This window comes from Vulpes vulpes, chromosome 12, assembly GCF_048418805.1.
Source record: "Vulpes vulpes isolate BD-2025 chromosome 12, VulVul3, whole genome shotgun sequence".
Lineage (NCBI taxonomy): Eukaryota > Metazoa > Chordata > Mammalia > Carnivora > Canidae > Vulpes > Vulpes vulpes.
The window spans coordinates 146380741-146392745 of record NC_132791.1 but is presented as its reverse complement, the minus strand read 5'-3'; the positions used below and the strand labels follow the sequence as shown (position 1 = coordinate 146392745).

Sequence of the window (12005 nt, the reverse complement as noted above, 5' to 3'; positions counted from 1 at the left end):
TTATTTATTTATTTATTCACACAGAGACACACAGAGAGAGGCAGAGACATAGGCAGAGGGAGAGGCAAGCTCCCTGTGGGAAGCTTTATGCAGGACTTGATCCTAGGACCCAGGGATCATGACTTGAGCCAAAGGCAGATGCTCAACCAATGAGACACCCAGGTACCCCCTTCCTTTAGAGTTTTACAAAAGCCTCCAACACTGGGTCCAATCTATGGTCAGGTATTAGATTTTAGCTTTAGTTGCCATGTCTCTTTAGCCTCCTTTAATCTAGAACATCTCCATAGCCTTTTTTTCATCTTTTATGACATTGACACTTTTTGAAGAAAGCTGAACAACTCCTATCCCACTTTTTTTTTTTTTAAGATTTTATTTATTTATTCATGAGAGATACAGACTGAGAGAGAGACAGAGACACTGGCAGAGGGAGAAGCAGCCTCCATGCAGGGAGCCTCACGTGGGGCTGGATCCTGGGACTCCAGGATCATGCCCTAGGCCCAAGGCAGGCACTAAACCTCTGAGCCACCCAAGGGATTCCCCTAGCCCCACTTTTAAAGTGCAGTCCTCATTTGCGGTATATCTTAGATTTAATCCCTATGATTAGATTCAGGTTTTGCATTTGCGGCCAACATATTATAGAGCTGATCCGTCTTTTTCTAGTCTAACATATCTGGAGGAAGTCACATTTCATCTGCCCCCATTTTGATTTTGATCACCAGGTGAAGCTATTGTATGATATTTGTTTGGGCCTTAAAAAAATGGCAATTTCATGTGTAACCTCCCCTCTCTGATGCTGTTTTTTTTTTTTCACCTGTTAAGTGTGGATTAGTAATTTCTCTCCCATGAGTATCATTGGGAGGGTTAAATAAGCATAAAAATCACCCCATAGGGGATCCCTGGGTGGCTCTGGTTGAGCGTCTGTCTGCCTTCGGCTCAGGGCGTGATCCCGGGGTCCTGGGATCGAGTCCCACATCCGGCTCCCTGCATGGGGCCTGCTTCTCTCTCTGCCTATGTCTCTCTTTCTTTGTGTCTCTCATGAATAAATAAATAAAATCTTTTTTTAAAAGCACCCCATAAGTATTAGCTACGCTTATTGCAGCCAGCAAGTGTTAAGGGATCTCTGTTTGGATCTTCCCTTCGGACACTCTAAATTACAAGCAAACTCGCGACAGAGACAAAGTGGTGGGGGGCAGGGGCAGCCTTAGCTCTGCCATTTTGGGTTCCTCAACTGGAAAATGGGAAAATGCTGTGAGGTTTAAGGACCTGTATGTAAAAGTGCCCCTCTAGACTTAGACTGGGTTCTCAAAAAAATCATTAGTGATCCATAAGCTGTTATATGAGGAAAGAAGGACTATCTGTCAATAGTCAGTTCTTTTAAAAATTGAAAATTGAAATGTCAATTCAATTCTTTTAAAAAAATAGAATGTGAGGTCATTCCGAGGCAGGAAAAAAATATGGTTAGAGCCCAGGACTTGGGAACTGTCACCATTCGGCCGCTCTGGGCAGATGAGCTAACCTCTCGGAGCTGGAGTTTTACCATCTGTGATTTGGGGGTAAAATCCGCGCACTTCCCCGCGGCTCCCGGCGTCCCTTAACGCCGCCTCGCAGGACCCGGCACTGGCTCGGTCCACGTTGCTGGGCGCGGGACGCGGGGCGCGGGACGCGGGCCTCGGGCGTGCACCTGCAAGGCCGCGGGCGCTGGGGGCCTCGGGGAGGGCGCCCGGCTGCAGCGCCCCCCGCCCCGCCGCCGGGGCCCGCCGCCCCCCGCCCCCCGCGGGCCGCCCCCGCCCCGGCCCGCCCCGCCCCGCCCGCCCGGCCGCCCGGCCGCAAGCTCCTCCCCCCCGGCCGCGGCCGCCCGGCGACCGCCCGGCACCTGCAGACGCGCGGCGGCCGGGGAAGCGCGAGGCCACCCTCGGGCGGCGGCGGCGGGGGAGGGGCGCGGGCGCACAGATGGGAGCAACTGAGAAGGGCGGCAGGAAGAGCCGGAGGCTGTTTTCTTCTCTGCGGCCGTGGAAGGCGACCCGGCGGCTGTGGCGGACGCGCTCGGCTCCCAAGGCGGCGCAGGGTGAGTGCGGTGGCGGCCGCGGACCTGTTGGGGCGAGCCTCGGCGGCGTCTCGGGCCCACCTCCCGGCCCCCGGCACCTGGGGCTGCGGGCAGCGCGGCCTGGCGTCGGCCGGGCCTGGCGACCCTGCGCCTGCCCCTGCCCCTGCCCCTGCCCCTGCCCCTGCCCCTGCCCCTGCCCCGGGACGAGACCAGCTCCGCGCGCTGCCTCCGGGGTGCGGGGGCCGGCGTCCGCGCCGTCCCCCGTTCTCCTTCCATCCCTTGGCCTCTTAAGCATCTCTCCTCGGGCCAGGTGGTTGGAGCTTGCCTGTTTCCTGCAAAAGCCCCTGTGTGCCCCTGTGTGTACGTTTGACTCTGGCCAGAGCGAATTCAGGGTGCCTCGGGGACACTGTTCAGGTTTGCGTCCCGCCCGACACCTGGCCGGTTGCCTGCAATGCAGTAGCCATTGGAGGAGTGAATCTGGACCCAAGGCTGCCTTCAAGGTCTCCCCCGTCTGCACCCATCCCCCGTTCCCACCTGTCTGCGGCGATCCCCAGTTCTCTCTTAAGCTCGAGCCACAATACGCTGCTTCCCAAACCCCATTACACACCCTGTCCCCACCATGGCCTTAACTCCCATTTATCCAATCACTGATTCACCCCATTCCTTCCTTCCAGAGTCTGGGTTGAGCTCTTCCAGCGTGCCACGGCCTGGAGTGAGCAAGATAGGCAAGGCCCAGCTCATGGCACTACTTCTAGAGGGGGCAACACGTTGCACACACAAACTGGGTAAACCTCTCCATTACAAATTGCTGTGGGTGCTGAGAGAAAAAGAAGGCAGAGGCACCCTGGCTTATATGGCAGATGGACGGGGAAGACCTCTCGGAGGCAATGGGATTTCACCCTGGACCTGAAGACTGAGTAGGAGTTACTCCAGCATGGAGCCTGGGGAGAGCACGCCTGCCAGACAGTAACAAGTGGGAAAGGTTCCCGGAGTGCCTGAGCTTAGCAAAGGGACAGTGGGAGACGCGGGACCCGGATGGTGGTCTGGGTAGGACACGACGAGGAGTTTGGATTTTATTTCCTAAGTGAGCTGGGAAGCTACTGGTGTTCTAAGCAAGGACATGTCATGATCTGCTAGCTCACTGCCCTGTGTGTATTTGCAGTGGCCATGCCTTTGTCTCTCAGCCGACCCATCCATAAGGAAATGACATTTCCTTTCTGAAACCTTTCCTGGGGTTTCTGCCACCTGTAACCTCTTTTTTAGCGTTTTGTCACCCATAGGGCATCTGTCACCGTTCATCTGGTATAATAGATTCCACGTGGGCAGGTTCTCATCTACTTGGCCTTTGCGTACCCTACCAGGCTAAGACCAGGCTTGGTACTTTCTTAGATAACCTGTTTGCTAGAGTGTGTGTGTGTGTGTGTGTGTGTGTGTGTGTGTCTCCTGTCTTGTCCTTTCCATCTGTTTCTATCATCTGAGGATTCTTTTTCTGAGAGGCTGACATGCCTTGATTCCTAAAATGGCCGACCCGATCCAAGGCAGAAGCTACACTGCACCAGGGCCCTGTCATTTATACGGTCCTCACCCCCCCACCTCCACCGCAGGATTGTCTTGAAGATTAAATGAATTGATGAGTTAAATGAGTTAATAATTGTGAAGTGCTGGCACATAGTAAAATTCTAAAACTAAACTTGACCAAAAGCAAGAATTATTTCTTAATATTTATTTATTGCATTAGAAACAAGCTTTTCTATTGTTGGTGGTTAGACTAAGGCTTGGTATTGTCATCTTGCTGGCTTTCAAAGAATGTGTTATTACTTTTAGTCAATGCACAATTAAATTCCTTCCCCACTGCCATTCAACTGGTGCTGAAACTTCATAGGTCTGAAGGCTAAGCACCCTTTTACTTTAGTTTGGCTGAGGAGTTAAATAGAAGGGTCACTGCAACAAGTATTCCTTGAGTGATAATTACATACAGTATGTAATTCCAGGTGTCTGCGAATGTTTGCAAAAGAGGACAAAATGGCTATTTCCACTGCAGTAAAATGGGTTACGATAAGTTTCCTAGTTTTATAGTTTTTATTTTTTAAGGATTTTAATTGTTTATTCACGAGAGACCCACAGAGAGAGAGGCAGAGACACAGGTTAGGGAGAGGCAGGCTCCCCACGGGACTGATGGTAGGACTCAATCTCAGGACCCCAGGCCCAAAACCTGAGCCAAAGGCAGATGCTCAACCACCCAGGCACCCCATTTTATAATTTTTAAAGTCAGGTCTATACTGTGTATACAGTTGTCCTCTCCTCTCTTCTCTGTTTTTGTCCTGGAGGTCAACCATGGCTTCTTGGGACCTATTGCCACACCATCCCTCTTTTTTCTTAAGTAGGATCATGGTTGATCACTGTATTTCTCTACTTCTCCCATACAACCTGGGGATAAGGCCATTATAATATTTTATATGATACTTCACAGTTTATAGAACATGTCAACTACAAGATGTTATTTTAATCTTGATAGCACACTGGAAGGAGGGAGGGCAGATAGTGTTTATTTCCCCCATTTTATAGATGAGGAAGGTGAAGCAAGAGACAGAGTGACTTGCAGGAGGTTATATGACTAGTCAGTGGCAGACTCAGGCCTGATTGCCCATACAGCATTCTTTCTGCCATATCTCCCTGCACAAAATAAACATGCTTCAATATCTATACTCATGGAGAGAAGTAAAATGAATAAATATCATGCAATGCAAGAAATCCATATCCCAATTTTATTTGTGTTTCTTTTAAAGGTGCCCTGAATTTCTTATAATGATGGGACATCATCACATAATTGATAGACGCCAATTTGGGCATCTAGAATCATGTGCTTTGGTGCCAGACTGTGATTTGAATCTCCCATTACTAAGTGGCACAGTAATAAGCTGTGTGATCTTGGGCAAGGTGCTAAATCATTTTAAAACTCAGTTATATATCATATATAAAATTGAGATGATAATTCCTATCATAATGTTCTGTGATGATTAAATGAATTAATGTATATAAAGTACCTAGTACACGGTAGCTTAGTTACTATTTTTATTGATATTAGTCCAGATAGTCTACCATATGATCACATCTCAACAATGGCTAGTCACAGAGCTGGAAAACTCAGTAACCTATGAGAATAAAAAATGACCGGGAAGCTCCTAAGGGGCAGCTGTTCCTTCTGTACTAACCAGAACATTTTTCACAGCATCTTTTTTGTTCCCACCTTTTTTTTTTTTTCCACCAGGAGGCTGCAGTGAGAAGTAGTTTAGCTTTTGGGGACTCTTGGCATCTTTTCAGCCTAACACTGTATCCTGAATATAGCAGACATTCAATAAATATGTTTGTTTAGGAGATTATCCTTTAGGAGATTTTATATATCTATATATCTATATATATCTCCAAAGAGAATGCACCTGAAATTTACCTTATGATCATTTGTGACTTTAAGTAGAATACATACCTAGATAGACAATTACTGAGTTAAAAGGTATATGCTTTTTTGATTTTGGAAAAATAGCTAACCTCCATACATTTGTGCTAATCTAGTTCCTACCAGAAGTGTATGCGATTCATGATTCCTTACATCCTTGCCAATACTGAGTACTGTCAGACTTTTTAATGCTTGCCAATTTCATGGGTGTGAAATGGTACTGCATGGTTGTTTTATATTGAGTTTCCTTAACGAATGATGAAATGAAGATCTTTTCATGTGAATACTGGCTATGTGTGAATAAGGCCTATTCATGTTATTTCCCATTTTTTGCTTTAACTTGATGGTTTGTCTTTTTCTTATCCACTTACAGTTGTTTAAATATTCTGGATAGTAATAATTTGTTGGCTTATATGTTCAAACAACTTAAAAAAATATACCTAAGCATGCAAGCTGTTCCAAATGGGAATATGAACAAGTTGTGCCCAGTGGAAATTAACCCCCCAAATGCTTCCAAACTTTCTAAAGAACTATATTTTAGACAAATATCAAAGCTTTTAGGTTACAGAAAAGGGAGTGAACAGTTGGTGGACTTATTTTGTAAGAAGTAGACCTTGAAACAATGCTAGAAAACTGGCCCTAGTTTCTCCCACCAGAAGTTACCTCCCTGAAATCCCAGTGGGTCAGAGAGCCCTTTCCTGAACTGTAGTACTCCCTGGAAAGACAGATTGGAACTTGAGCCAGTCTCCATCAGCAGATGGTGCTTTCTAGGACAAGTTACTTGGAGAGGAGGACAGGTGATCAGCGGTTTTAATCCTCCACTGCCAATTTCTAACCATATACCCCTAAAAACAAATCAAGCTGAATGGAAATATTGATTACTACCTAGGGATATTGGAAAGATCAAATGAGATCATAAATATAAATATGAAAGACCTATGTAAATACAAGGATATTTGCTAGGCCCTGTGAAGTAACCAACACTGTGCCAGAGTGGAGAGAACTTGACCTACAACGATCTTTAGGCCCTGGTCCCTACCATTTGTTCTGCATACGAGGGCATGATTGTCGAACAGTAGTTCTCCAAGTGTGGTCTCCAGACTAGCAGCATCAACATCTCCTGGAACCTGTTAGAAATGCAGTGTTGGCCCTCACCTCAGAGCTACCAAACCAGAAACTCTGGAGGTAGGGTCCAGCAATCTGTTTTAACAAGCCTTGCAGTAATTCTGATGTATGCTAATGTCGGAGAACCACTGGCCTAGTGGGATGTGCAAAGACTTAAAAGTTAGCAAATGTGGATTCTAAAGTGTTAACTCTCATTTGCCAGCTTCTTGCATGAGCAAGTTCCTAGGCCCCTTATTGGGTTTACAAGCTCTCATCTATAAAAGGAAGATGGTATCACCTCCCTCACAATGTTGTCTTAAGAACAAAGTATCCTAGCTGTGCTACTTTTTAGCTCTGTATCCTTTGGCAAGTGGCTTCTCCTCATTTCTGCCTCATTTTTCTCATCTGAAAAAAGATGGAACAGCAAGAATTATCATATATGCACGGTTTACTGTGTGCTGGCCAGGGTCCGAAACAGGTGCATATTTTTGTTTTATTTAATTCTGACAATAACCTTTTCTTAACCGTCTCTGTCTTACCAATGAGAAAACTGAAGCACAGAGAGGTTAAGTAACATTTCCAATGTTACATAACTGGGTAAGCTAGGATTCAAACCCAGGCAGGGTGCTGTGAAAGTCTTTCTTCTTCTTTTTTTTAATGATTTTTTAAAAAATTTATTCATGAGAGACAGAGAGAGAGAGAGAGAGAGAGTGGCAGAGACACAGGCAGAGGGAGAAGCAGGCCCCACGCAGGGAGCCTGACGTGGGACTTGATCCCGGGACTCCAGGATCATGCCCTGGGCCGAAGGCAGGCACCAAACCGCTCTTTAAACACAATGCTTGGCAAATAAGTTCTCAATAAATGTCTGAAAATGATGATAAGAAGAGTACCAGCACAGACTAGGCACTCTATGTATTAACTGCCTTCCCTTTGCCTTGTAGCATGTCTTCATGGGAGCCTCTGCAGCTTTTCTTATAGTCATGCTGCCCTCCCGTGTGCTGGCACAAACCTTCCTCCACCCCCAATCAGCAATTTTTCTCTATTTTACCTCCCTTATGGCCACTCCAGTGATCTGAGCAAACCATACAGAGGCTTGGCTGGATGGAGGAAGATGGAATGTGGTGATGCATGTGGAACCATCCTCCTGTCACCACGTGGTGACAGGAATGAATGACTAAAGCTAGAAGAGGGTCAAGGCAAGTCAAAGAAAGGCCATTAGGTCTGCCTAATTTGGGACATAACCTCTGAGTCTCTTTTGCTCCCAAATTTCCAAGAGAATGTAAAAGCTCTTTTTTGCTCAGTTTTTCTTCAGAATAAAATTTACAGCTGGGAAGCTGAACCCACAATATTAACAACAGCATCTTTTCTTTCATTTTTGTTTTACAAGGACAATAAAAAGCCTATTCTTTTTCAATTCAGGGTTTCACTTATTGTTCTTGAAAATTCTGTTCAGTTTTGCTCTCAAGATGGCCTTCCTTACTGGGCATGACTCACTGGTCTAGTGACTCAGAAGTGGCATCAAACAAGACAAGGACTGTGCAGAGCTATGAAAGGACGTGGTAGCCAGTGGAGCCTGTTTGAGCTTTGCTAAACCCAGCTATTGACATAGGGCATCATTTCCCTTAATGGGTGTTTACAGAGGTCCTTGATACCAGTTTCTTTGAAGTGTGGGGTCTGTCAGAGACCCTACTTTATTTTGGAAAGCTCCAAGGCTTGAGCCCATTCCTGTCCCTAAATTGGGTGGGGCCTTGAGGTTTACTGTGGATCAAGACAAGGTTTCTGAGAATTCACCTGACCCTTCTTGGAATAGCCCTAGAAATAGAGGTGTAAGGCTTCTGTAAATATTGTAGCAGGAGGGAAAGTAAAAGCTCTTTTTATTTGAAGAGGACTTCAAACTTCTGTGCACTTAATTAAAAACAAAAACAACAACCAATCAATTAAGGATGCATAGAGATAACAGATATGCGATAAAGCAAATAGAGCAAAACCAAAACCGTTCATCATGCAAAATACTGCGTTGGGTAAAATGTAGGTACCCCTAGAAATGACCACACTCTTGAAAACAATTGGCTTTCTTTTAAATATAAATGGGAGCTCTTTTCTCACTTCCTCACTCCTCTCAGCCTTAGTCTTTTTTCCTGGGAAACCTACTTGATTAAAGCTCACCTCCTGGAGCGAAGCTGGCAGCTGGGGGGAGCTATTCCTTTCTGCTGAGGCTTGTATATTCTTTCTGATGTGTAAGTCTCACAGCAGCCCTACAAGCTAGTTATTATTTCCTGTAGAAGGAGCAGAGGGGTAAACTTGACCCAGGTCACAAGGTAGTAATATTAGTCTTAAAGCATTTATGAAGCCCTCACTTTATGTGTCAGGCTTTGTGCTATGTACTTTACATGTATTAACTCGTTTGAGCCTCACCCAACCCCAGGAGGTAGTTCCATTATTGTCTTTATCTTACAGATCAGGAAATATAGACAGAGGTGTAGGAGAGTGTCCCAGGTTACTTTAGGGCCCAGAATGTAGTAGAGCCCATGTTTGAACCATCTCTCCTGCTTTATGGCCCCTGCCCTACTATTCAAACCCAGGTCTTGGCATTCCTTTTCATTAATGAGTAAATCAGCATACCTTGTAGAGACCTCTTGCCCTGAAGCCACAGGCTTCTTCAGGACACAGTGCTTTTTTCAGTGCTATGTCATTCCCAGTGTTCTAAGCAGTACCGGGCACAATGTATATTTATTGAATGAAAGAGTGCATGAATGGTGGCTGCATATCACCTCCTTCTCTCTCCACTCTGCCCCTAAAGGTGCTCCAAACTGGGCACAATTTGGCTGTTCTGAACTTGGACCTTCAAGATGGAGATGTCTCTAGCTTTGATGTGGTCTATGCACCAACATGGCTCATTTGGTGGCCAGCAACGAGTTCCAGTGAATGCAGATTTTCCACACTGGTCTTAAGTTGTCGGAGAGAAGCATAAAGGTATTATCTACTGCCAAGGAAAGATGGGAACAAAAACTGAATACTTAAAATTTCCTAAAACTTTCAGGGAGTCTTTAAATTATGGCAGCTAGAAATCAACTCTAGGACCCCTAGTGGCCGTGGCAAGCTTTCAGTCTACAGCTCTATCTGACTGGCTACAGTAATGATCAGGTGAACACTAGCAATTAGTTCTCCTTAATGTGTCCAAGTATGTTGATAATTATACCTTACATTTATATAGGACTTAGTTTACCAAGTACCACATCTATTCTCCCTTTTGATCTTCTGAAAAGCCTGGCACATACAAAGGGTAGATATGATTAGTCCCACTTTACAGATGAGGACACTGGTGCCAGAGAGGTTGTCACCTACCCTACACTACTCAGTTAATAGTGGTAGAGACAGGTTTTTGACCTTATCTCAACTACTCCTGCAAATTTTCCATGTCAATATTGCATTGTAACCCAGCAATTTCTGGGGATGAAAGCAACAGGTAGGTGTATTTCTTGGTGTTGCTCTTCTTACAACTTAGTGAGGTCCTGGATTGGGTCACTTAATCTTTTTGGATATCAGCTTACCAATTTATAATGGGGGAATAAACACCACCCATCACCTAGAGTGTACCCAGAGCAGAGGAGGTTGTGAGGAGTCAGAACTTAAAATAATGTCTAAGTGAAGATGTTTGGAAGGGACTATGATGACCCTGACCCATTTTTCATAAAATAAATTGTCACCTCCTCTGACCACCCTGTCTAAAATGGCATGTCTCTTATTCATTACCATGCTTAATTTTTCCTCATGACATTTATTACCATTTACTACATGTTCACGTTTTTGTATTGTCTGTCTTCATACTCTCACCAAAATGTAATAGCCACAAGAGCAGGATTTGGTCTGTTTTCCCTAACAGATGGACTTCTACCTGGCACAAATAAACATTTGTTCAGTGAAGGAATGAAGGAATGAATCTGAGCTATGCGATGATTGAAAGTAAGTTGGAATTGGATGACTGAAAGATTTGCTTGAATTTTCCTTGCCCTCTAAGAGAGAGCTCTCATGGTCTGGCTTCTTCATGCCTATTTCTTGCTCAGCCCTGAGAATCAACTTACGCCTGAGTGAAATGGATTCAATGATCTGTGTCCACGCAGCAGACACAGGTCACTCTATGCCTCTGTATTGTAACAGCCTGTGAGCCCCTTGAGGAGTGGGACTAGTCCCCTTCACGGTTGTATCCCCACTACTTAGCATGGAGCCTGGGTCACAGAGAGGTAAAAGAAATATGTGTTGAATGAATGAATATGAAAAAGAAAATAAAGCACAGGTCTCTTAATTCCCTCCAAAATTAAAGTCTCCATTTGAGAATAAGCTTGGCACATGGCACAAACAACCCTCTTTCAACCTGAACTAAATCTCTACAGAGATGAGGAGGCACTAAACAGTTGGTTCCCTAATCGAAGAGAAGGAAAGGCAAGCCTAGACTCCAGATCCAGTTCCATGCCATGTTTTGGAATTTGTGTTTACGTCGGCCTTCATCCCCATCCTTTCTGCTCCAGCATAAGCAAAATTATCACCCCGCACACTGACTTGCATGCAATTATCAGAGCTCGGGTGCTCCTCCGTTGAGGGACTTCGCCCCTAAGACTCCTGACTTTCTGTGAATGACAAATCAAAAGTCAGGTTTGCAGAATCAGCCGGACTTTCCTGCTCATTTGCAGCAGAGGGAGGAAAGAGAGAATGAAAGATTCTGAAAATAAAGGTAAGGGGCCAACTGCAGAGGGGCGGCTAAAAGATGCCAGGGATGAAATGTCACTCCACAGATAAGGTTAGTTTGTATTAATGGATGACTTTAAATTACTGTGTATATATTATTTTAAAATTCTAGTTATGTAATAAACGTGACTTTTTTTTTTAATGACTGGCTTCTGGTTTCCAAATATTGTGTCATTCAATTTTCCATATCTGTACTACCAAATAGAACAATATTTTTGCATTCTTCATGTAATCTTGGCTGCCTAACACATATTTCCATTTCACAGATTTTCTTATAATAGCTCCCAGGATTTTGATAATTTTATTTTGGGAGAGTTCACAATAGTTATTGATGGGTAGGTTTTCAATGCATTTATTGCGATTGGAATATCTGAAATACTTCAGACTTTTACAGTTTGGGTTCACAAGAAAATGTTGACGGAGACTTGTCTGATGAACGTTAATCCTTTCAGGAGGACCCAATGGCGAAGCATCCCTGACCTTCAGAACTGTTTATCTTGCAGAGATGTTCCCATGCAAACTACCCCCACCCCTCCAGCCTCCAGCCCCTAATTCTCCCCGGCCCCCCCCTCCCCAATTACTCGAATTCTATTTTAAGCATGGGGGCAGAGAGAAATGGATTTAAATGAAAACCCTGGAAAGGATGGGGCTCACTAAAAT

The 12005-nt window shown here is 45.0% G+C and overlaps 1 protein-coding gene across 9 annotated transcripts in view; it reads left to right on the top strand.

Moving 5' to 3' along the window:
• Nucleotides 1-1842: 1842 nt before the first annotated feature.
• DNAJC6 (DnaJ heat shock protein family (Hsp40) member C6) overlaps nt 1843-12005 on the top strand; it is a 140231-nt gene continuing 130068 nt past the window's right edge. The window contains exons 1-3 of one of the 9 annotated variants that reach the window (XM_072730692.1): nt 1878-2065; nt 9403-9575; nt 10486-10565. In XM_072730692.1, the coding sequence (XP_072586793.1) occupies nt 10538-10565 (28 nt within the window). In that variant the 5' untranslated portion in view covers nt 1878-2065; nt 9403-9575; nt 10486-10537. Of the gene's footprint in view, nt 2066-9402; nt 9576-10485; nt 11332-12005 lie in introns of those variants that run through there. The other 8 variants (XM_072730687.1, XM_072730690.1, XM_072730688.1 and 5 more) reach the window with 8 other exon arrangements.